The sequence below is a fragment of the Pseudochaenichthys georgianus genome, chromosome 6 (assembly GCF_902827115.2).
Source record: "Pseudochaenichthys georgianus chromosome 6, fPseGeo1.2, whole genome shotgun sequence".
NCBI classification, from domain to species: Eukaryota; Metazoa; Chordata; class Actinopteri; order Perciformes; family Channichthyidae; genus Pseudochaenichthys; species Pseudochaenichthys georgianus.
In genome coordinates, this window is record NC_047508.1 from 45,214,532 (window position 1) to 45,241,007 (window position 26,476).

The window sequence follows — 26,476 nt, forward strand, 5'->3', positions numbered from 1 at the left end:
CACATACAGTATAGTCGATATAAAACTGGCCGCTTCAATCTGAAGAGCAACTAAAACAAAACACGGGAGTGTACCTTGTTCTTGTGAACACTAATGTAATCCACAGCATACACAGAGACCACGAAGTTCTTAAGGAGAAACCTAGTTACTGAAACAAAACACGTTAGTGTACCTTGTTAGCTAGCTGACATTAACGTTACACATTGCACTCATGTTACTCACCAACACCTTGTAAAGCCGGTCCCGCTGCTCTTACAGAACCGACTAAGTCCCCTTTTGTGTATGTACAGCTCTCAACGTGTCCAGACTTGTAGTGATGTTCACCTCGTTTTATACTTTTATTCTCATTCTGAAAGAAACAGGTGAAATTTGCTAACGTGACGGCCGTCTTTGTGATGGTGACGCGTATTGTGCGAGACCAGAGACCTGTAGTTCACTGAGCGGTTTCACACAAAAAAATGTGTAACTTCACAGTTTTACGACACATTGTTATTTTTTTGACTTGCAAAATATTCTTTAAAATGTACAAACATCATACGTGTCATTCGTGGCACAATTCAAACGGGATCAAAAGATAACTGGGACGGGTCTGCTATCGGCTCCGAGAGTAAAAACAAAACATGGAGAGGCAGCATTCAGCTATTATGCCCTGACACTCTGGAGTAAACTACCCAAATCATGCACGTCCGCAGAAACGCTTGCTATTTTTAAATCGAGACTAAAAACATATCTCTTTGCCGCTGCTTTTAATTGAGATGCTCATATTCGAACTACAGTATGCCTTTTAAACATGTATTGTTTACCTGTGGTGTTTATTTTTATTATTTTATTATCTTTGCTTTGTAATGTCTGTTGTAAAATTGTATAATGTGTTTTTAATGTATTTATTCCTAAAAAGTATTTTAATTTGTTTTGTAAAGCACTTTGAATTGTCGCGTACAGAAAAGTACTATATAAATAAACTTGCCTTGCCTATTCTTAGGTATAGAATAGGTGAATATTAAATATGAATTTATTTATTCGAAATTCAAATGTGTTAAACACGTATATACCCACAAACTCAACATTAAGAATTAAGATAAAAAATGGTCAGATTTCTCATTTAAAAAAAAGAATTCTCAATAAAGGTTGAATTCTGAGAAAAAAGTCAGAATTGTCCAAAAAAATCAAATTCTAAAATAAGGGAAAATTCTAAAAAAGTGAATGATGGAAAAAAGTAAGATTTCTCACAAAAAGTCTCAAATAAAATAGTTACAATTCTCCAAAAAAAAGTCAGGGTTATGAAAAAAATCTGAATCTCCCCAAAATTCAGAAAAATTCAATTAAAAAAAATAATCAGACAAGTCAGAATAAAATAAATAAATCAGAAAAGTCTGAATTTTCTTAAAAAATAAATGTGAATGGTCAGAATGATCAAAAAGACATCTGAGTTGTCCTGCAGGGGGCGATGATGAGCCGTCTGCAGCACTGAACTACAGACGATGAAGACATTTTGATGTTTTGGTTGCAACAAAACAGACATGTCGGTCAGCTAACTCGTCTCCATGGATACAGTTTCAATACTCTCTCTCTCTATATATATATTATATTGTCTATTAACAGTTGTGATTTAATGGAGACCAAAGCGCCACCTTCTGTGTGACCACCAGAGGGCTAGCTCCAGAGAAGAGGTGGATGTGACTGCAGCAGCACTGCTCAAGAAGCTAGATATCACCCGCAGGGCCAGATGGACAGAGGTCGTTGAATCAATCGACTTCACCCATTCTAGTCGCAAGGCGTGGCAGACCATCAACCAGCTCACAGGCAGAAATACAACACCCCACAGCTGCCCAGTCACAGCAAACGCCATCGCATCCCAGCTCATGAAGAACGGCCGCTTCCCGGATGCTGACAAAGCCTTTGCCCGACTGACATCGCGTGAGGTGTCTTGCATCTCGGGAGCGGCCAGTGTCGATTCCAACCTCTCGGGAGAATTCACAGCAGAGGAACTCAGTGAGGCCATGAGCAAGCTCAAGCCAGGCAAATCCCCTGGCCGTGACAACATCCACCCGGAGTTCGTCATCCACCAGAGCTCAACAACATCTGGCTGGCTCTGTGCTTTCTACACATCATGCTACCAGAGATTAAAGCTCCCAAAGACTTGGCGCCGTGCCTCTGTCATAGCTCTGCCAAAGCCAAATAAATCTGCAGAAGACCCCAAGTCATACAGACCAATCTCATTGCTCTGTGTCCCATTTAAGATCTTGGAGAGGATGATCCATAGCCGCATCGAGCCAGTGGTGGACTCCCAGCTCCCACGGGAACAAGCTGGTTTCCGTCGTGGAAGATCAACAGCAGACCAGGTAACACTACTCTGCCAGGACATCGAGGACAGCTTCCAGGCCAATGAGAAAGCTGGGGTAGTGTATTTGGATCTGACTGCTGCATATGACACTGTGTGGCTCCGGGGACTCCACCTGAAGCTGCTGAGGACAATACCGGACCGCCACATGGTGAAGTTCATCATGGAGACTCTTTCCAACCGTAGCTTTATCCTCCAGACCAGCAATGGCCAGTGCAGTAGGCTCAGAAGACTGAAGAACGGGGTACCGCAGGGGTCTGTTCTCTCGCCGATGCTGTTCAATATTTACATCCACGACCTACCTGATACAACATCCAGAAAGTATGGCTACGCAGACGATCTTGCCATCATGCTGAGCCGACCAACGTGGAAGGCGATGGAAGAGGGTCTTAACGAAGACATGGGCACACTAGTAGCATACCTCCGAAGGTGGCGCCTACAGCTCAGCATCGGGAAAACAGTCGCAGCGGCATACCACCTTAGCACCAGAGAAGCCAAGAGGGAACTTGAGGTGCGCGTTGACAACAAATGTCTGGAGGTCCAGCAAGCCCCGAAGTATCTTGGAGTGCGTCTGGATCGGACATTGTCCTTTAATAAACACCTGGAAGAAGTCAAGGCCAAGGTGACATCCAGGGTCGCGCTGATCCGCCGCCTCGCTGGAACAACCTGGGGAGCCTCCGCTAAGACGTTGCGAATATCCACTCAAGCCCTGGTCTTCTCTGCAGCCGAATACTGCGCCCCAGTCTGGAGCAGAAGCCCTCATGCGAAAAAGGTCGACGTGGCTATCAATACCTCCCTTCGAATAATAACTGGATGCTTAAAGCCTACCCCTGTGTCCCTCTTGCCAGTCCTTGCGGGAATAGCACCGGCCGGCCTCCGACGGGAGGCTGCCACCCTCGCCCTGGCCAGGAAGGCACAAAAGTATGACTGGCACATCCTGCACCACACCACAATAACTCCAGCACCTCCAAACAGACTCAAGTCCCGCCACCCCTACAACATAGCAGCTCAAGAGATGCTCAACTCCACCTCTGAGGACATCTCCAGAGATGCATGGTTGGCAGCAGCTTGGAAGAAGGAGTGGGTGTCAGCCGGGCCCTCCCGAATCCACCGTTACATCTGGGACCCAGGAGATGGCACCATTGGAGGAGACGACCTACCGCGCCGGCAGTGGACCACTCTAAACCGTCTACGAACTGGGGTCGGTCGCTTTAAAACCACGATGAAGACGTGGGGCTTGGCGGACAGTGCGGCATGCGAGTGCGGTGACCCTGAGCAGACCGCTGTCCATATAATCACCATCTGCCCCTTATATAGACCACCCTCGGAAGCCAGCCTCTTCGACCTAGGACCAGAGATGCGGGCATGGCTACACGACACCGAGTTGGACATATAACGTTATACGAAAGAAGAAGAAGCACTGAACTACAGACGATGAAGACATTTTGATGTTTTGGTTGCAACAAAACAGACATGTCGGTCAGCTAACTCGTCTCCATGGATACAGTTTCAATACTCTCTCTCTCTATATATATATTATATTGTCTATTAACAGTTGTGATTTAATGGAGACCAAAGCGCCTTCTCTGCTGAATGCGGTCCCTCCTTACGGACATGTTATAACCAGCGAGAAATGGAGGAATTCGTCCCTTATTCAAAGCTTAAAGGGTAATGAGTTTATTTACCGTGTATTACATTAACGGCCCAATTCCAACCATGTTATCACGCTAACGTCTGGGTCGTTACATACGTGTGGTGTGCCAAACCCCGTTAAAAAAAAATCGCTGTTTTAATGTACATTTCAATAAAATGCAGACAAAAACAAGGAGTAGAAAATGATAATTCACATTCTATCAGTCAAATACTTCCACTCATCTATTCCGCTCACATGTCGTCAATTTAAAACGTCCACAACATGTAACCATAACAATCAATCTAAATCTAAATGTTACATGGGAAGAAAGCGATGCTTGTTATTGGTGTTAATGCCGGATTCAATTATGTTCAATACGTCTAGTTAAAAGAAACTATGTTGTAATTTATGTAAGAGATAATGTGCAGTGACGCGGTCATTACGGAGGGATCTAGATCGGCATGAAGGAGTCACTGGGGACTCATCAGCCACTAACCATTCCTCCAAATTACTGTGCTCTCCAAATATATTAAAATGAATGTTAAAATCCTCCATGTTGCTATCACACGACAGCGGAAAACTAAAGACAATCAGACAGTTTGCTTGCTTTTCAAACTGTTACATTTGAAAAACAGTTAGAGCGTCTCTTGTCAGTTTGAAAAGCCAACGGTAGGAACTGCTTGCGTTTTTGAGGAGCTTTTTGATTACAGATTTGAAAACATCACTCCTTGCTTTAAAAGTAGCACAATTCATGATGTCAAACCTTGGAAAGTATCTAGATATCCCTGCCCTAATGACAAAGTAACTGGCAACTGAATATGTGTCGCCGTTTGATGTCTATGTCTGGACCGCTGCGTACAAAGGAGGGTTTCTGCCCCGTTACTTCTGCGCTGTTTTTCTTGTCCAACTGTATACAGTTAAATCGACCGGACTTCTTTCTGAAGATGTGAGCGTCCTTAACAACGGTCAATAAGTCCTTGACAGCGGTCTGTCTGTTCGGTATTAACAACGTGTCACGTGTTCTGAATTGACCAATCAGAATCGAGTATTCAACTAAGCCATGTAATAATGGTGATTAGAGTCATTTGTAATGTGTTTGGCCTCCTTAAAGTCATTGTTTAAATTAGATGTGTGTCATTATGCAAATTAAAGATTTAATTATTTGTTTTAATATATATATTGGGAGGGATGAAACCCTCTTTAATGGTCACACATGCAGAGCACACAGCACACACAGTGACATGTGTTCTCTGCTTTTAACCCATCCTAGTATAGGAGCAGTGGGCAGCTATTGTACAGCGCCCGGGAAGCAATGGGAGTGGGGGGGTTGTCTGGTGCCTTGCTCAAAGGCACCACGGCAGGGCAGGAGGTGAACTGGGACCTCTCCAAGTAGCAGTCCATACTCTAAGTCTGTTCAGGGACTTATCGGACATCCTTCACTCACATGCCCCACCCCGGAACCTGCGGTCCTCAGACTCTGGCCTGCTCACCACCCCCCGCACCAAACTGAGAACCTTCGGGGACAGAGCCTTCAGTGTGGCAGCCCCCACCCTCTGGAACGCTCTCCCTGCAGAGATTCGCAACATCCCCACACTGGACGCCTTCAAAAGGGCCCTCAAGTCCCATCTGTTCATCAAGGCTTTCGGCCCCTAAATCGATCTGTTGTTTTGTCTGTCTGACCTTTGTTTTGTTTTGTTTGTGCTTGCCCTATTCCTGTAAAGCGACCTTGGGTCCCTTGAAAGGCGCTATAGAAATCTCAGTTATTATTATTATTATTATTGAACCGGCGACCCTACAGCTCCCAGTCCAAGCCCCTACTGACTGAGCCTTTAACTTTACTTGCTACTTGGCGGTGGTGGAAGAAGTACTCAGATATGTTACTTAAGTAAAAGTCCTTCAATTACATTTGCTCTCAAGTACAGGGGTACTAAAATATACTTTAAGTACTAAAAGTACCCATTATGTGTGGCTCATCTTTGTATTAAAGGAATGTATTTTAGTGTATTTATTGATGTATCATGTGTTCATCACTTTAATGTTGCATCCGGTAAAGATAGGGTTTATTTTTATTATTTTATTTACTGCTGGGTAACTTATACAAATACACCATCATTGTTTTGTGGAATTAAAATTGTATTTATAACTTAAATCTGCAAATTAACTTAAGTCTTAACAGTAAAAAGTACAACATTTGCCCAAAACATTTTGTGAAGTAAAAGTATAAAGTATGTGTAAATTACAAGTACCTTACATTTCTACTGAAAAGCAGTACTTGAGTAAATGTACTTTGTTACATTCCACCACTACCACTAACTAAAAGGTCAGCTCCATATTCGATGGATTGAAAACGATAGTTACGGCTGTAACTACGGTTCTATGAGTCCCGAATCTTCTCGCGAGCACACAAGAATTCTGAGTGACAGGGAACTCTGGCGGTCATCCGGGACTCATAGAACCGTAGTTACAGCCGTAACTATCGTTCTATTTCGTCCCTACTGACCGCCAGAGGCGGTGCTTTAGCACTGGATGACTTATACCAACAATGTCATGAAGAATCCAAGCCCTTGCTCACCACTGGAAGCAGCGGAGCTCGGCAAAAGGACCACGCCCAAAGAATGGGGAGTGGCGACATTGACCTGATGACAACTGGAGAATGTGCCAGAAGACGCCCACGACGCCGCGGCGCAGATGGTCTCCAGGGGCACCCCTCTCAGGGCAGCCCAATATGTTGAGATGCTCCTTGTAGAGTGGCATCTCAGCCTGATGGCAGGGGGCGGCCACTGGCCCCGTAAGCCTGTGAGATGGTATCGACAACCCAGTGGGGCAGCCACTGGTTACATTACATTACATTACATTGCATTTAGCTGACGCTTTTATCCAAAGCGACTTACAATAAGTACATTCGACCAGGAAGACACAACCTTGAGGAAAACAGAATCATATAAGAACATCAGGTTTCAAAGAGCCAATCGTTTCAGTCCTTTATTAGTATATAAGTGCTCTGTTAGCAGTTCTTTGTTAGTCATTCTATCGCTCGAAGTGGAGTCGAAAGAGATGAGTTTTCAGTCTGCGCCGGAAGGTGTGTAAGCTTTCTGCGGTCCTGATTTCAATGGGGAGCTCATTCCACCATTTTGGAGCCAGGATAGCAAACCCACGTGTTTTTGCTGATGGGAACTTGGGTCCCCCTCGCAGCGAGGGTGCAGCGAGTCGTTTGGCTGATGCAGAGAGTAGTGCACGTGCTGGGGTGTACGGTTTAACCATGTCCTGGATGTAGGAAGGGCCAGATCCATTCGCAGCATGGTACGCAAGTACCAGTGTCTTGAAGTGGATTCTAGCAGTTACCGGAAGCCAGTGGAGGGAGCGGAGGAGCGGCGTGGTGTGGGAAAATGTTGGAAGGTTGAAGACCAGACGAGCCGCTGCATTCTGGATGAGCTGCAGAGGTCGGATGGCACATGCAGGTAGACCAGCCAGGAGGGAGTTGCGGTTAGAGGGCCTAACCTCCTTTAGTGCCGCCAGGGCAAACTCAAGAGTTGCTCCTCCTGCCGTATACAGGCAGTAGCCTTGATATACGCCCTTTGGGCACCCCCAGGGCACAGCAACTTCGATGTGCCGTACTCCTGAATGTCAAAGCGTGCCAGCTGGGCAGGCTGATTGAAGTGAGTTTGTGGAAGGACCCCGGCGGGAATGCCACATTTGCCCAAAGGGCAACGCCTGAGAGTCTCACCTCGGGCATGTATTGTTTATGGAGAGGACATGCAACTCCCCGACTCACTTCCCTGAGGCTATGGCAAGCAGAAATGCTGCCTTCGTGGGCAGCCACCTAAGCCCCACCTGGGCCAGGGGCTCGAAGGGAGGAGATGATAGGGCATCCGGCAGCAAGGGCAGGTCCCAAGCCGGAGCCCTCGGGGTGCAAGGGGGACGCTGCCGTAAAGCCCCTCTCATAAAGAGGGACACCGACCTGTGGCACCCCGCCGTGGCGCCGTCGACCCGAACATGTTGGGCAGAATCGCAGCCACATAAATTCAGAGTGGAGTGAGAACGTCCACTATCTAGAAGGGACTGTTGTCTAAGCAACAATGTACATGCTGTCCCCAAGGAACACGCACATGCTTGCCCCCAGTTGGGGTAGAAAGTGCGTGAGTGCAAGCTGCACGGCCCGAAGCTCTAGCACGTTGACCCGGCGCGCACTCTGCTGGGCAGACCACTGACCCTGAACGGTCCTGCCCTGCCGCACTGCACCCCACCCTGAGAGACATGCACCTATGGTGATGGTCTCCTGGCGGGATGGGATGGTGCCCATGAGCACGCCTACCAGGAGATAGGCCCTGCCCCTCCAGCGTGACGCAGAGTGGAGCAATGCTGCGACACCCTGACTTCACTGTGCCTGTGCCACTTGGCGTCCAAGTGAAGGCTGTTCAGCCACATCTGCATGGGGCGCAACGACAGCGGGCCTAAGGGCCCAGCGGCCGAGGCAGCTGCCAGTCTGCCCAAGGGCCGGAGGAACTGAATATAAGGCACCCTCTTGCCCGGCCCACGTGGAAGTAGGCAACCCTCGGTTGGGAACCACTCCACCTGTGCGTATGCAGTAGTCAGCATATAAAATGGCAGCACCTTCAGGAATCTGTTGATTCCTCTGAGGTCCAAGATCGGGCGAAATCCGCCGACTTTCTTGCTCACGAGAAAGTATGCCGAGTAGAACCCCCTGGCTAAGCAGAGGGTCTTACTGGGTTGATTGCGTCCTTGGAAAAAAGGACGGACAACTCTTGGCCTAGAGGTAGGGCCCCTGCCGGATCGCTGATGACTGTCAATTAGACCCAGCCGAAGGCTAGGGGCCGGAGCTGCGGTCCGTACCCCTGGGTTAAGGTGAAAACCACCCAAGGGACGGAAGTACAGACTGCCCAGAAACTGAGCTGCTGCTGGGAAAGCAGCCGCCGACCACCCCCGGGATTTCAGAGCCCAGCCCCCCGGACCCTGGAGCCTCTTGGGGGGTTCCGGTAAGGCTCTGGGGCACGAGGGCGCCTGGAAGGCGGGCGACATGGGGCACGAAAGTCATTGGGAGGCGGTTGACTGGGCCGCTAAGACCTCTGCAGACCACCCCTGTAATCCGGCGGCTGAGTGCGGCGGCTGAGTGCGGCTGCTAGAGCGGCCCCTGGGCCTGCTGGGAGTGGGCACAGGTCTGCGAGGACCCGAGTGCTGCTGCCTGGTCTGCCTAGCTTGGGCGGCACGCTCCAGTGCCTCCAGGGCAGCTGATCTAAACAGCTCTAAACAGCTCACCCCCCAACCGAAGGAGGAGGGGGGGGGGGCTAGCAGCCCCTACACCGGGCCCAGGCTGAAGAGGCGACTTCATCATGCCCCTATCGGCAGCTAGCCGATCCACTTTAGAGGACAGCCTGTTTCTAGTCCTTCTATTGGGGGGAGCACACATAGCCATCGCTCCCTCATGTCGCCGGGAACGGCCGAATTGATCTGGAGGAGGACGTGACAAGGAGAGGTGTCTGTTGGCTGCTGCCAGACGTTCCACCTCAGTGATTCGAGCCACTCTGAGCACCCGAGGCATGCAGCTACAGCTCATGCAGGCGTTTACCGTGAGAACCTCCCTCAGATGCTCGAATTTCGTCCCCACTGACCGCCAGAAGCGGCCGAGGCAGGAGGGGCAGCGGTCGTGGCCGTCCTCGGGCTCAAGAGAAGCCATACAGGCGCTACATGAATGAACCATTCTGTAGGTAGCCAGATGCAGCGTAGCCGGGAGCGGGTGCGGGAACCCAGCCTTCACCAGCTACCTGCTTAATGGAAAGAGTAGAGCGTTGCTGCTACTCGCCGAACAGAAAGAGGGATGTAATTACACCCACGTTACCGGCAGAGGGAGCGGGAGCGAGAGCACTGCCTTCACCTGGCTGGATTAATAAACACGGCAGTTCAGCGTCTACCAGGAGCGGGGGCGAGAACACTGCCGGCTGAGTTAGAGACGAATGCCAGATGCAGCATAACCGGGAGCGGGTGCGGGAACACAGCCTTCACCAGCTACCTGCTTAACGGAAAAACAGGGCAGTTCCACGTCTACCAGGAGCGGGGGCGAGAACACTACCTTCACTGGTTGAGTTAGAGACGAATGCCAGATGCAGCATAACCGGGAGCGGGTGCGGGAACACAGCCTTCACCAGCTACCTGCTTAACAGAAAGAGTAGAGCCGCACCGCTACTCGCCCAACAGAAATAGGGATGTAATTACACCCACGTTACCGGCAGAGGGAGCGGGAGCGAGATCACTGCCTTCACCTAGCTGGATTAGTAAATAAGGCAGTTTACCAAGAGCGGGGGCGATAACACTGCCTTCACTGGCTGAGCTAGAGGCGAGTGCCAGATGCAGCGTAACCGGGAGCGGGTGCGGGAACACAGCCTTCACCAGCTACCTGCTTAACGGAAACCAGGCAGTTTAGCGTCTACCAGGAACGGGGGCGAGAACACTGCCTTCACTGGTTAAATTAAGACGAATGCCAGATGCAGCGTAACCGGGAGCGGGTGCGGGAACACAGCCTTCACCAGCTACCTGCTTAACGGAATAAACAAGGCAGTTTAGCGTCTACCAGGAGCGGGGGCGAGAACACTGCCTTCACTGGTTAAATTAAAGACGAATGCCAGATGCAGCGTAACCGGGAGCGGGTGCGGGAACACAGCCTTCACTGGCTACCTGCTTAACGGAGAAACAAGGCAGTTCCGCGTCTACCAGGAGCAGGGGCGAGAACACTGCCTTCACTGGTCGAGTTAGAGACGAATGCCAGATGCAGCGTAACCGGGAGCGGGTGCGGGAACACAGCCTTCACCGGCTACCTGCTTAACGGAAAAACGAGGCCGTTTGGCGTCTACCAGGAGTGGGGGCGAGAACTGCCTTCACTGGTTAAGTTAGAGTCGAACGCCAGATGCAGTGTAACCGGGAGCGGGTGCGGGAACACAGCCTTCACCAGCTACCTGCTGAACGGGAAGAGTAGAGCGGTGCTACTACTCGCCGAACAGAAAAAGGGATGTAGCTACATCCGCATTACCGGTAGAGGGAGCGGGAGCGAGAGCACTGCCTTCACCTAGCTGGGTAAAATAAAGAAGCTTAACAGTATACGCAAGACGTTAGCCGAGCGGCTGCTGCTAACGATCAAGCGAGATCAAGTCAAATAACACATGTTTAAGACCAGATAACTAGCTTCTAAAGAATAGAATAGCACAGAGCCGTAGTTACAGCAGTAACCATGGCCAGGGCTCACACGGCATCTAACCGTAGTTACAGTAGTAACTATGGCCAGTACTTACACGGCTTAGAGCCGTAGTTACAGTAGTAACTCTGGCCAGTACTTGCACGGCTTAGAACCGTAGTTACAGTCGTAACTCTGGCCAGTACTTACACAGCATAGAGCCGTAGTTACAGTCGTAACTCTGGCCAGTACTTGCACGGCTTGGAACCGTAGTTACAGTAGTAACTATGGCCAGTACTTACACAGCATAGAGCCGTAGTTACAGTAGTAACTCTGGCCAGTACTTGCACGGCTTGGAACCGTAGTTACAGTAGTAACTATGGCCAGTACTTACATGGTTTAGTACCGTAGTTACAGTAGTAACTATGGCCAGTACTTACACAGCATAGAGCCGTAGTTACGGTATTGCCTATGGCCAGTACGTGCACGGCTTGGAACCGTAGTTACAGTAGTAACTATGGCCAGTACTTACGGCTTAACCCCGTAGTTACAGTATTAACTATGGCCAGTACTTACACAGCTTGGAACCGTAGTTACAGTAGTAATCATGGCCAGTACTTACGGCTTAGAACCTTAGTTACAATAGTAACTGTGGCCGGTGCCTAAAAGTGTCAGCCAACGGCTGCCCACTAGACAATATAATATTGGGAGGATGAAATCCTCCTTAATGGCCATACATGCAGAGCACACGGCGAATATTGTTCTCTGCATATCGTCCTAGTGCTAGGAGTCTAGTACTAGGAGCAGTAAATACAACGATATAGCGCTACTGCAACCATACCATGCGTTTACCGGGAGCAGCAGCGAGAGCACTGCCCTCACCGGCTGAGTTAAATAATGAAGCTTAACCGTACATGCAAGATGTTAGCCAAGCGGCTGCTGCTAACAATCAAGCAACCAAGTCAGAACACAATGTTAAGACCAGATAATTAGCTTCTAAGAAAGAGAACAGCCCGCATAGAACCGTGCCTGGTTACAGTAGTAACCGCACATGCCGAGCACACAGCACCCGCCGTGAAGATGTTCTCTGCATATCATCCTAGTGCTAGGAGTCTAGTACTAGGAGCAGTAATACAACGATCTAGCGCTACTGCAATCAAACCCTATGCTACAGGGAGTGGGAGCACTGCCCTGAGTTAATAGTTAAGCTCAACAGCAAGGTGTTAGCCAAGCGGCTGTTGCTAACAATCAAGCGACCAAGTCAGAACACAAATGTTAAGACCAGATAATAGCTTCTAAGAAATAGAAAGTACTTACCTTACTTTCTGCATCTAAACGAAAAACGGGTTTAAAGTATGACCCTCTGGGCTTCCATACTAAATTGAATGAGGGACGCAGCCAAAGCTGGGACTCAAATGCTAATGATAGCTCGGGCATAAGAGCATAAGGGCAACTTTATGGGAGAGGAAGCGGGAACACTGTCGTCACCAGAAAGTCTAAGCCACAAACAATAAGACGGTAATCAGGACAACTTGACTGGGAGCGGGTGTGGAAACACAGCCATCACCAGCAACAAGCTGACACAAACCTGTCTGTCGAGGCTCTGCACAGCCGGCCACAGCTCCTGGAGGACGCGTCTAACGACCCGTAGCTCCGACTGTCAGTCACGAAGCTCCCCGCGGCCAGCTGTTTGCAGAGAAATCCCTCAGATCAAACGTTCAAACCTGAACGCTATAGGCTACAAAAACGTAGCCACGGTACCCTCGCGCAGCGAGAAGATGAAAGGAACAGATCCTCTGACAATACCGGCTGATATAGCCGGTGTCACGTGGGTCACATGTGACTTTGTTGTTATTGGTACTCGAGCTGCGCATGCGCGCGATGGACATATCCAGTGCTAAAGCACCGCCTCTGGCGGTCAGTAGGGACGAAATAGAACACGTGTTGGTAGATATGTTACTTTGTTACACCAGTACCACTAACTAAAAGGTCATCTCCATATTCGATGGACTGAAAACTGCATTTTCTACCATTGAGTTTGAAAAACCACTCCTAACGGTTAAGGTCGAGATAATTGTTCCGTGGCTGCAGCTCTAAGACACAAGCTCTTCTTCTTCTGCTGCTGCAGGTGAACATCCTGTTTGAGAATGAGCTCGGTGTCGCAGACTTCCACCTGCCCAACAAAAGCTGCATCCTGTACGTGTCAGAGAGCGACATCATAGCAGGAAACAGCTACAAGAGGAAACTGGTGCGCTACAGAAATGTGAGTTTAACGAGGACACAAAGCCGTGTTTTCTCCGTGTGGTTCTGTCTGATATGATGATGATGATGATGATGATGATGATGATGATGATGATGATGATGATGATGATGATGATGATGATGATGATGGAAATGAATCAATATATTGTACCTGAACTTTAAGGGCTGATCCACACCACAGTGATACGTGTCCCTCCCGTTGTTCAGACCAGCAGCCGTTTCCAGGAGCTGGTGCTGGTGGAGAAGACGCGCCTCAGTGAGCAGAACTTCTCCGCCGTGCAGAAGTTTGTTGTGTTGGACCTGGGTTTGACTCTGCTGCCAGTCAGCGGGCAAACCGAGGCCTCGCAGCTCATCAGTCAGATCGTGAGTCATACCTTTTATCTTTCCATAGGATCCCAATCAGCACTGGCTATCCTACCTAGGGTCCACACACACTTGCAGTCTAACACACATTTACACATGACAGCCACATTTTAATGTTAGCCGTATCGACCCTGCATCTGGAAGTCTGTTTGTATTAAAGACTCACACTCAGATCGTGGTGTGAACAGCATGAAGCTCTGTTAGAGAACTCTCCCTGGTCGCCGGCTTGAGCTTCATCTCAGGATCCATGTATTTGGGATCCTCTCCAGGAGGGAAGGAGTCATCACATACAGAGACTAGTTCCTGAGCAGTGTCCTTCACATGCTGATATCAAGAGAGGGAGTCACACAGTCACAAGATGGAGGAACAGAAAACAGTATTCAATGTTTACTTCAGATTAGCGCCACGTCAGAAATGAGCATGCTTGATGCCTCTCTCCGTAGAGGCTGAGTCATCATGTTGATAACATAGCTATCATCTGCCTCAAGCAGTCCTGATGCTCTTCTGGGTCATCTCACATCCTGTCATGTTCACAGCTACAGTTGATACCTTTGTTAGCATGCTACTCTCATGCTGGAAGAGGACACTCAGTGTTTTCCAACCTGCTCTGACGGTCTCCAGGTCCACGGGGAGGGTCGAGAGAACCCCTTCAGGAGGAGGAGTTCCTCTCGGCTGCTGGACCCAGAGGTCCTGGCTCTGGTGCAGCGAGTCCCCGGGGTCGGCGGGGTCAAAGCTCTGGCGCTGCTGCAGGAGTTCTCCAGCGTCCACCAGCTCTGCAGCGCCGCCCCCCACGAGCTGGAGCCCGTCGTGGGTCAGGCTGCAGCTCAGCAAATCCACAGCTTCTTCCACAAAGCCACTGCTGCTGGACCTGAGCTCTCAGAGTCCGGGGTCTGGTAGGTGTGTGGCTTAGTCAGGACACATGAAGCTCATGTTCAGGAGGATATCAGTATGTCGTGTCTTTCCTTTGACGCGTGTCACAGTCGAGGCTTTCATGTTCAGAAAGGTCTTTCTTCATGTTAACCCCAATATAATTCAACATGAACCCTCCTTTATTGTAACATCACACAATAAATAATATGATACAACTGCTGCTAGTTTAGCTTCTTCCACAAACCACTGCTGCTGGTAGGTAAGGACATGCTATTCATGTTCAGGTGTGTATCAGTATGTAGTGTCTCTACTTTAAAGAGTCCTCTCCTGCTGATGTTCAGGTGTCTATCAGTATGTAGTGTCTCTACTTTAAAGAGTTCTCTCCTGCTGATGTTCAGGTGTATATCAGTATGTAGTGTCTCTACTTTAAAGAGTCCTCTCCTGCTGATGTTCAGGTGTATATCAGTATGTAGTGTCTCTACTTTAAAGAGTCCTCTCCTGCTGATGTTCAGGTGTATATCAGTATGTAGTGTCTCTACTTTAAAGAGTCCTCTCCTGCTGATGTTCAGGTGTATATCAGTATGTAGTGTCTCTACTTTAAAGAGTGCCTCTCCTGCTGATGTTCAGGTATATCAGTATGTAGTGTCTCTACTTTAAAGAGTCCTCTCCTGCTGATGTTCAGGTGTATATCAGTATGTAGGTGTCTCTACTTTAAAGAGTCCTCTCCTGCTGATGTTCAGGTGTATATCAGTATGTAGTGTCTCTACTTTAAAGAGTCCTCTCCTGCTGATGTTCAGGTGTATATCAGTATGTAGTGTCTCTACTTTAAAGAGTCCTCTCCTGCTGATGTTCAGGTGTATGTCAGTATGTAGTGTCTCTACTTTAAAGAGTCCTCTCCTGCTGATGTTCAGGTGTATATCAGTATGTAGTGTCTCTACTTTAAAGAGTCCTCTCCTGCTGATGTTCAGGTATATCAGTATGTAGTGTCTCTACTTTAAAGAGTCCTCTCCATGCTGATGTTCAGGTGTATATCAGTATGTAGTGTCTCTACTTTAAAGAGTCCTCTCCTGCTGATGTTCAGGTGTATATCAGTATGTAGGTGTCTCTACTTTAAAGAGTCCTCTCCTGCTGATGTTCAGTATATCAGTATGTAGTGTCTCTACTTTAAAGAGTCCTCTCCATGCTGATGTTCAGGTGTATATCAGTATGTAGTGTCTCTACTTTAAAGAGTCCTCTCCTGCTGATGTTCAGGTGTATATCAGTATGTGGTGTCTCTACTTTAAAGAGTCCTCTCCTGCTGATGTTCAGGTGTATATCAGTATGTAGTGTCTCTACTTTAAAGAGTCCTCTCCTGCTGATGTTCAGGTATATCAGTATGTAGTGTCTCTACTTTAAAGAGTCCTCGTTCCTCTTACTATTTAAAGAGTCCCTTCCTTCTGCTGTTCAGGTGTATATCAGTATGTGGGGTCTCTACTTTAAAGAGTCCTCTCCTGCTTGATGTTCAGGTGTATATCAGTATGTAGGTCTCTACTTAAAGAGTCCCTCTCCTGCTGATGTTCAGTATATCAGTATGTAGTGTCTCTACTTTAAAGAGTCCTCTCCTGCTGATGTTCAGGTGTATATCAGCATGTAAGGTGTCTGTACTTTAAAGAGTCCTCTCCTGCTGTGTTCAGGTGTATATCAGTATGTAGTGTCTCTACTTTAAAGAGTCCTCTCCTGCTGATGTTCAGGTGTATATCAGTATGTAGTGTCTCTACTTTAAAGAGTCCTCACCTGCTGATGTTCAGGTGTATATCAGTATGTAGTTGTCTCTACTTTTAAAGAGTCCTCTCCTGCTGATGTTCAGGTGTATATCAGTATGTAGCGTCTCTACTTTAAAGAGTCCTCTCCTGCTGATGTTCAGGTGTATATCAGTATGTAGTGTCTCTACTTTAAAGAGTCCTCTCCTGCTGATGTCATGCCAGGAAAGTACAAATGCTTCTCATTTTGAATATGTGGCTCTCGATGATTTCAAAGGCAGGTAATAGAGTTTTTAGAATTCATCAGATACTTTGTAGTTAAATGGGTTTGCTGATGAAGCAGCAACGAAAACATTTACAGAAAAAAATGCATTGATCTCAATCTGATAATAAAGTGTAAACAACGCCCATCCCATAAAACACATACATTTATAACATTACATGATATTGAACCTGATTTCAAATCAAATGGTTGTTCTACTCGGTGAGATTGACAGGAGAGATGATCAGAGGGGCAGAGTTTTTACCACCATTGTTCTTATAAGGACTAAAGTATGGGTAGAGTTTCTCTTTGAAGCAGCAGCCAGTGAAGGAGTAGATCAGAGCTGCAGCATCAACATCATAAAAGGAGACCAGACCCTCCTCATAATCCACAAACACCCCCACCTTCTGAGGCTGAGACTTCAGAGAGAGACGGACTGCAGGACCAGCACAAGCTATGTACTCATTTTCATTCCTCAACACTATCACCCAGTAACCATCCTGAGGAGACAGTGAGATCTTTCCCTTCCTGTTGATCGACTCTCTGACCACTCCTAGAGTCCACTCAGTCTTCCCTTCAACCTGAACCTCGTGATAAAATCTTCCTGAAGAGAAACTCTGCTTTGCTAAAACACAAGTACAAGTATAAAATCTCTCTGGATTGTCTGGGAGATTCTTCCTCACATCACCATCATTCACTTGTTTTCCATCATCAGACAGGATGAGATAGGGTTGTGCTGTATCAGGATCAAGAGTCACCTCCACCTCAGACTGCTGGACCCTCTTCAGCTCCACCTCAGACTGCTGGACCCTCTTCAGCTCCACCTCAGACCGCTGGACCCTCTTCAGCTCGAGCAGCTTCTTCAACTGTTTCCTGAGCGTCTCCTCCAGCTCAGTCACAGCTCTCCTCACAGTCCCCTCATATGAAGGTGGACGGACCCTGACTTCTGTCCAGTTCTTGGTGGGGGGAGCAGCGTTCAGGGACGTGAATCTTTGGAGGAGGTGGAGCTGGTCTTCAGAGCGTGAAAGCTGCTCCACCTCAGAGCTTCTCTTCTTCAGCTCAGAGACTTCCTGTTCCAGCTCTTTGATGAAGCCTTCAGCCTGTTCCTCTGTCTCTCTCTGCTTCTCTTTGATGGTGTCCATGAGCTCGGCCTGGCTTCTCTCAACAGACTCCTTCAGAGCGGTGAAGACCTGAACACCATCTGCCATCTCTCTGTCTGCTCCTTCCTTACTGAGCTCCACTGAGCGATTCATCTCCTGGATCTTCAGTCGTCTCTTCTGGATCATCTGCTGAGTTTCAGCCTCTGTCTTCCCCAGCTCAGCCTTCTTTCCTTCACATCCTTCTTTCAGAGGAACAACATCATGTGTCTTGTGGTCTAAAACAGTGCAGAGCATGCAGACACACACCTGGTCGGTCTGACAGAACAGCTCCAGCAGTTTATCGTGCTTCACACACATCCTGCCTTCCAGGTTCTCCACAGGGTCGATCAGCTGATGTTTCTTCAGGCCTGCTCTTGTCAGGTGAGGCTCCAGGTGAGTCTCACAGTAGGACTCCAGACACACCAGGCAGGACTTCAGGGCCTTCAGTCTGGTTCCAGTGCAGGCGTCACAGGGAACTTCTCCTGGTTTGACAACGTGTTGCTCTGAGCTGCTACTGCTGGCTTTCTGTTGAGCTGACCGTCTGAACTGAGCAGCCATCTCAGAGATGAACGTGTTGACCAGCATGTCAGGCCTTTTGTGGAATAACTTTTTACAGTTAGGACACTGATAGGGGACTTTAGTATCCCAGTGTTGAGAGATGCAGGCTTTACAGAAGTTGTGTCCACATGGTGTGCTGACTGGATCAGTGAACACATCCAGACAGATGGAGCACAGAAACTGATGTTCAGTCAGCAGACAGACAGCTGGCAGCAGACATGTCTTCACTCTGAGGACAGAGCAAGTGAAAAAACAAAACCATTGTTAGTTTTTTAAATGATTATTTATTTAACATGCAGTGGACATGCCGTGAATGGCTTTCAAAGTTCAATAACATCTGTATCAAGTGAAAGATATGGATTATTTAATCCTCTGAATCGAGGTTCCACCTGAAAGTAGATGAATATGTCAAAGCCAGATATCAAATCAAATCAAGTTTTATATATATAGCACATTTATAAACGATTTTTGGTGGAGCCAAATGTGTAGAGATATGTAGAATGGGAACCGGCTAATGGCAAGAACTAAAACTAAAACTATGAAATATCAGGAGAGTCATCCTGAATTATTTAGTTTTATTGCAATCAAATGATCACTAAAACTTTCAATGAGATGGCCCACAACACATAAACATTATAATTGTCCTTGAACTTTTGGCTGCCATCTGCAGGTATTCAGCGTCTGGTTCACACAGCTTATCGTGCAGTCCAGTTCTGGACTTTGCTGCCAGTAAAGGAAACTTAGATGTGCAATTTAATTGTTATATCTTTATGAGATCACCAACTCATCAAAAAAGTGATGACATGGTGATTTCCACTCCAAGAGTTGGATCCTAATTCTTAAACTCACACAAGTTCATGGACAGTTTGCAGGAATCTCTCCTTTCATATCCTCAGTTAGAAACTTCTCCTGTCTACGGCCCTGAAAAGTAATTTCTCTCAGAGTAGAGCTCAGGTTTTGAGTTCATACCGGTTATTAACATACAGTGACAATGATAATGTGTACCATCTTACAAAGGAAGACATCAGTCCCTACAGAAACAGTGAAGTCAAGAAAAAACATCTGGGAATTCAAGGCCACTCGACAAATTGTGTAACCGTTGTTAAACTATAATTTTATGGCTTTACATGAAATACAAGATGAAATCTGACACTGCAGTGCAGACAATCCAAAGGGCATGTCAGATAACTCTTATTCCTTATGTGTGTGGTAAAACAAAGTCACTTATTAAAATGTTAGACCATCATAAGTTATTCTTTAACCACAGACAATAAAGGTCAGGGTAAAGTTTGTACATGTTAACCTAATATTAGCTGACAACGTTCTGTCTCACTTTAACAAACCAGAGTTTAGTAACTGTATTATATTTCTGGCTAAAAGTTCTTGTTATTACATTACATGTCATTTGTTAGACACTTTTTTTCCAAAGCGACTTACATACATTCAGTACTGTGGACAATAGAGAGGCGAAGTCCCTTCCCTTCCGGTGGGACTCATGGGACCTTATTTCGGAAAGAGTTTGTATTGAAGTCAATGGAGAGAGAAAGATTATCTTTCGATCCCGTTTGAATTGTGCCAAGAATTACACATATGATGTTTGTCAATTTAAAATAATAATTACCACGTCAAAAAGTCACAGTTTGTCGTAAAACTGTTGAAATATAAGACTATGAAAAATACGCAACTGGAACGACTACAAATCCCAGAGTCCCGGTCCCGCATGCTGGCTCTCAGGAACCGACTAACTCCCCTTGTGTGTGCACAGCTCTCAACGTGCCCAGACTTGTAGTGATTTTCACCTCTTTTAATACTTTTTGCCTCATTCTTTCATTTCATTTAATTTCAAACCTTTATTTATACAGATAAATCCCATTGAGATCATTGATCTCTTTTTCAAGGGAGACCTGCTCAAGTAGGTTCCACATGAAACATAAAAACATAAACAGAACAACAAAAGGACATCATCAGCATAATTTACAATAATTATCCACATAAACAGGTACCAGCAGCTTCCGATTGAGTAGCATCCAACCGAGCTTTAAAAACATTAGTGGCACCAGATTGTTCAGTTTCCATTTCAATTGCAGACTGTTCCAAGACAGAGGAGCTGCATCTAAAAGCTGCTTCCCTAAGACAGTCCTAGCAGTTGGCACATTTAATAAAACCACAGAATGCGATCTCAGGCAGTAGCCACTTACAATTCTCCGTGAGATCAGGGAGCAGATATAAGATGGAAGTTTCCCAAGCATGGCTTTGTATATGAAAATGTACCAGTGACTGAGCCTCCGTACAGTTAGTGAAGGCAGAGCAGCCCTTGCATACAGGGTACAGTGAAGGGTTAATGCTTTACAGTGTGTCACACATCTCAGAGCGCTGTGATACGCAGCATCTAACTTGACCAGGCAATGGGCAGGTGCATTCATATAGACCAGATCCCCAGAGTCCAGCACAGGTCAAAGGTCACAGAGCCTCTTCCTGGCCTCAAGGAGAAGCAGGACTTGTTCCTGAAGAAGAAACCTAGCCTAACCCTCAGCTTTTTAAGCAGGTTAGTGACATGAAGTTTAAAAGAGAGACAATCATCAAGCCAGATACCAAGGTGTTTGTAACAGGTAACCACTTCAAGTTTTGTTCCTTGCGTAGTTACAATATCTAAAACAGGCTCTGGTGTCTTTTTAACTTTAGAAAAGAGCATTACCTTGGTTTGATCCACATTTAAAAGAAGCTTTAGTTCAGAGAGCTGAGTCTGAGTAGTGTTAAAAACAGCCTGTAATTTAACACCAGCCTCCTGAATGGAGGGACCTACACAGAACATCACGGTATCGTCCGCATAGAAATGTAAAGTAGCTTCATCCACATTATCACCTAAGCTGTTGATGTAGATGGAGAATAAAAGTGGACCTAAAACAGAACCTTGAGGAACACCATTAGTGATGTTTAACCACTCAGAAGACAGCCCATCAAAATGAACACATTGGGACCTTTCAGAGAGGTAGTTCACAAACCACCCACTGCATGGCTGGACATGCCTATACTGAGTAGCCTCTGCTTTAAAATGCGATGATTGATGGTGTAAAACGCTTTGGATAGGTCAACAAATAGAGCTGCACAACTCTGCTTATTATCTAAAATACTCTCCACATCATTAACACTTTCATTGTCGCAGTGATGGTGCTGTGCTGCTTTCTGAAGCCTGACTGATGTTCAGACAGGATGTCATTGTTACATAAAAACTCCTTTACCTGTTCACTCACTAGGCGTTCAAGAACCTTAGCCAGAACTGACAATTTAGAGATGGGCCTATAATTATTTAATAAGGTGGCCTCCCCTCCTTTTAGCCAAGGCAAGACATACGCTGACTTCCATACTTTTGGAATTGTGTTTGAGCTGAGGGAGAGGTTAAAAAGAAAGAAGTGAAATGTTTCAACGTGACGGCCGTCTTGGTGTGTGGTGCGAGGCGGGAGATGTAGTTCATTGAGCGGTTTCACACAAAGAAAAGTGTTACTTCACAGTTCTACGACACATTTGAATTTTTTTGACTTGCAAAATTATCTTTTAAATTGACAAACATCATATGTGTGATTCGTGGCACAATTCAAACGGGATCGAAAGATAATCTTTCTCTCTCCATTGACTTCAATGCATAACTTTCCGGAAATAAGGAGCTCCACCGGAAGGGGAGGGACTTCGGCTCTATCCCCACAGGAGCAATTTGGGGTGAAGTGTCTTGGCCAGGGACACAACGACATGCTGACTGCAGCGGGACTCGAACTTGCTATCCCCTGATTTGAAGTCCATCACACTATTCACTGAGCCACAGCCTCCCTACAGGCCAATTTGTGGCAGCGGCCGCAGAAGGAATGTATTGATTTAACAGTAGTTTGGTTAAACCACTAAGTCCGACAACGCCACGCCGGGAATTTCACCCAGGGAAATATAACAAGTTTTAAGTCACTAGGACACACAGGTTCGGTTACTCGTGGAACAAGAGACGTGTTTCAATCATCAAAATAGAAACAGTTTATTTTGTACAATAGTAAAAATACAATTTAAAAACAGTCACACAGGGCTATATCCAAAAGGGAAAACTAATCCCGGCCTCAAAAGGAATTCATTTTGTGGCGTAACATAGTAAAACAGGTGTCAAAGATTCAGTTTTTAACTAAATGTTGGCTGATATTCAGATAGTGTTCTTGTCTCTATAGGGTAGCGTACTCACAGGTTTTCTGGAAGATTCTGTGTCGTTGAGGATCCAGTTTCTTAGAGAGAGACAGAGAGTCGTGTCTCACCTGCAGCTCTGCTCTCACCCACACAAACTTTACCTTACCTTTAGGAAATGTGACGTCTCGACTTTCTGTGTGGCTCCACCTCTCAGTGTAGCTTTTACTGACTCGTTGGCAAACACACACACACACACACACACACACACACACACACACACACACACACACACACACACACACACACACACACACACACACACACACACACACACCACACACACAACACACACACACACACACACACACACACACACACACACACACACACACACACACACACACACAGCACGCATCAGGCTGCAGTTTCTTATAAACCCCAGAGGGCTGGCTTGAGTTTATTGGAGTGTGTATCTCTCTCTAGTGTTTTTGTTGAGTATTTTTACTGATCATATGCTTGGATAATAAGTACTTCTACTTTTACTAAAGTGCAAGAGTACGTACTTCTCCCACCTCTGTACCTTACCAGTAACTGATATAAATGTTTAAACTTAATATGAATTCATGTTGCCAATTACTGTAGCAGAGATGGCAAAAATACACACATCCTTTACTAAAGTAAAAGTACAGGTAATTTGTTTAAAACTACTCTGGTGAAAGTAGAAGTACTGACTAAACTTCTTTCCTCAAGTCAAAGTAAAGGCTTTTGAAGTGTACTTCAGTAGAAAAGTACCCATAGCTAGCAGCTGCTTTAAAGAGTACCTGACCTCCCTTTATATAATAGAACAATAATGTCAATTGTTTTAGCTAATGAATGTTTCCATGGTGACCAACGGCAACACTGACAACGTTTCCCATTGGTCCCTCTTCTTTAGAGAAGACCAGGAAGTGATGGATACACGGATCGTGTTCCAACCAATAGGCACGCAGTGACTCTAAAGAATAATGACCACGCCACCAAACACACATTCAGACTAAAGGAACCAGCTGTTTGGGAAATGAGAGAAGTAGAAAGTACAGGTATTTGAGTTCAACATGTAGGAAGTAGAAAGTACAGGTATTTGAGTTCAACATGTAGGAAGTAGAAAGTACAGGTATTTGAGTTCAACATGTAAGAATTAGAAAGTACAGGTATTTGAGTTCAACATGTAAGAAGTAGAAAGTACAGGTATTTGTGTTCAACATGTAAGTTCAATCAGGAGAGACGTGATGTATGAAATACATGTTTATTATCGGTCACATTATATAAATGAAACATAATGATGACAGTTTATAACAAGTGAATGAAATGTGTTTTGGCGACTAGGCCCAGGTTTTGTAGGACATCATTCGGGAAGGGAAAGAACCGTTTCCGATGAACCCCCAAAAGAAGTGAAGTATGAAGTACTGAACGTGAAGACATCTTACCTTGTGGGATGCAGTGGAAATCTATGGATGAAAATGAGAGGTTAATACATGTGGGAATTTAGACGTACTGATGCCTCCCAGGCGTCCTTCCTGGCCGTACGGGGCATCCCGGCCGTACGGGCAATAATATTAAACATGAACACAGACCCGGAGGTCACGACCTGACGTGCAGGGTTAAACATGAACACGGACCCGGGGGTCACGACCTGACGTGCAGGGTTAAACATGAACACAGACCCGGGGGTCACGACCTGACGTGCAGGGTTAAACATGAACACGGACCCGGAGGTCACGACCTGACGTGCAGGGTTAAACATGAACACGGACCCGGGGGTCACGACCTGACGTGCAGGGTTAAACATGAACACAGTGACACGTATGCTGACGTGCTATGAAACCACCACCACCAGTATAGGCATAATTACCATTCTTTTAGTGTTTGAGAGACCTTGGATAGCCAGCACGCGCTGATGTCCGGCGAATGTGGGATGTGAAGGCGGAGGAGGACCACCGCCCGAGTTGCAGGGATGAGGGAGAAATGCCTGATTGCAGCAGAGGTGCTGAGCCTATCTGAACGAAAGCCCTGATATGCTATTAAGACGCCACAACCAGTTATGCATTATTTACCATCGGTAAACTGAAGAGCTCTTAGATTGCAGCACGAGCCGATGTCCGGGCGAAGAGGGAGATGTAAATAAGTAAGCACGAGCTGTTAGCTGGAGTACAGTAATACATGAATATCATAGCCTGGATTGATGCGAGCCAAGTGAGCAAACCCGAGAATATGAATGAAGTGCAGGATGCACGCAGAAAAGACGTACACTTAGTTAAATGCTGAGACATGACCCACGATATAGTATAGCTTAATAGCAGTTAAGTGCGCCAGGATGAGTCATAGATGCTGATAAACTGATTGAGTGATTAAGATTGTCTTCCATCATCTGAGTGAGGATGGTGGGAGGAAGGGGAGAGCAGATTTAAAGGGGTTCGCAGGTGCGATGATTGGCTAGCCGGGGCGTAATGCCCCTGATCACTTATTGAGATAACGTGTGACGCCCGATGATGTTGTCTTCCTGATTGAACTTACGCTGAGCTACATTTCAATCAGCAGAGATGTGATGTATGAGTACATGTTTATTACCGGGACACATGATATGCGGGAATAGTGATGACGTATTACGATAAGTAACTGTAATGATGTTTTGGCGATTAGGCCCCGGGTTTGCAGGATGATCATTCAGGAGGGAAAGAACCGCTCTGATGAACCCCCAAAAGAAGTGAAGTATGAAGTACGGAGCTGTGAGCAATCCTTACCTTGCGGCTGGCTGCGGAGATCTATGGATGAAAAGGAGATTAACATGGGGACATGATGAGCGCCGGGATCGCTTCCGGGCTGCAGGGTTAGACATGCGCGGGACCACTGCCCGAAACCTGCACACAGGTTTAACATGACGCAGACCCACTGGCCGCAACCTGCGCCCGCAGGGTTAAACCTAAGCGCGGACCTGTGTCCGCAACCTGCGCCCGCAGGGTTAAACCTAAGCGCGGACCTGTGTCCGCAACCTGCGCCCGCAGGGTTAAACCTAAGCGCGGACCTGTGTCGGCAACTTGGCTCGGACCCACGTTCGCGACCTGCACTTGCGGGATTAGCATACGCAGATCCGGAGTCATAGCCTGACAGATCCGGAACCGTAGACACGTATACATGCTGACGTGTTACCACACCAGTTATAGGTATATTTACCATCTTTTAGTGTTTGAGGGACCTTTGGATAGCCAGCACGGCACTGATGTCCGGGCGGATGTAGGATGTGAAGGCAGAGGAGGACCATCGTCCGAGTTGTTGCAGGGATGAAGACGAGACGCCTTGATTAGCAGCGGAGGTAGCTGCGCCTATCCTGAACGAATGCCCCGAGAATAATTGGGGTGATAAGCCGGATCTAATGAGAACTTGCTTTAAGTAATGATTGAACTGGCGTTGAGTTAAGGGAATATCCCCTGAAATAAGAAATAGTGGTGAGAGAGGATTAATGAAAAGGTCTAAGATGCAGAATTGATCATGGATTTATAAGGGCAGAACGGGGAATCGTTGCGATTTTCGTTTTTTAGCAATATACATGACATGGCCTATTATAGATGTCTCCGTTACCGATAAAAGACCAATACGTTGGAGCTTAACGGCGCGTAAAACACACGTGATGACATCACCGATGAATCGACGACTGAATAAGTTGGCAACTAATTTGGTAATCAATTTTGATCGATTAAGACGATTAGTTGTTGCACCCCTACTGCCGAGGAGATGTTGTTGTAGCAGATTCAGCCGTTGGTGCACCGAGAAACGGAACATTATTATTATTATTTATTTATTTATTTTTATTTATTTATTTTTGGGGAAGAAAAAAGAGAAAAATACGATCATTTAGTCAATAATCATTAAATTAATATTGGGAGTGAATTCCTAATTAATTTAGTATCTGGTCGTGTCATAACCAGGATAATGTC

At 46.6% G+C, this 26,476-nt stretch overlaps 2 protein-coding genes across 2 annotated transcripts; one reads left to right on the forward strand and one right to left on the reverse strand.

Annotated features, from left to right (window-relative positions):
* Positions 1-3,829: 3,829 nt before the first annotated feature.
* On the forward strand, positions 3,830-14,810 carry LOC117448385 (Fanconi anemia core complex-associated protein 24-like). The gene is made up of 5 exons (XM_034085672.2): positions 3,830-4,009; positions 8,804-8,811; positions 13,283-13,417; positions 13,624-13,779; positions 14,401-14,810. Exons 1-5 carry the CDS (start codon positions 3,907-3,909, stop codon positions 14,674-14,676), a joined length of 678 nt encoding a protein of 225 aa, XP_033941563.1. The 5' UTR covers positions 3,830-3,906; the 3' UTR covers positions 14,677-14,810.
* Positions 14,811-16,595: 1,785 nt separating this feature from the next.
* Positions 16,596-18,452, reverse strand: LOC117448538 (E3 ubiquitin-protein ligase TRIM21-like). Its single transcript, XM_034085846.2, has one exon. It carries the CDS (start codon positions 18,372-18,374, stop codon positions 16,866-16,868), a length of 1,509 nt encoding a protein of 502 aa, XP_033941737.2. The 5' UTR covers positions 18,375-18,452; the 3' UTR covers positions 16,596-16,865.
* Positions 18,453-26,476: the final 8,024 nt, after the last annotated feature.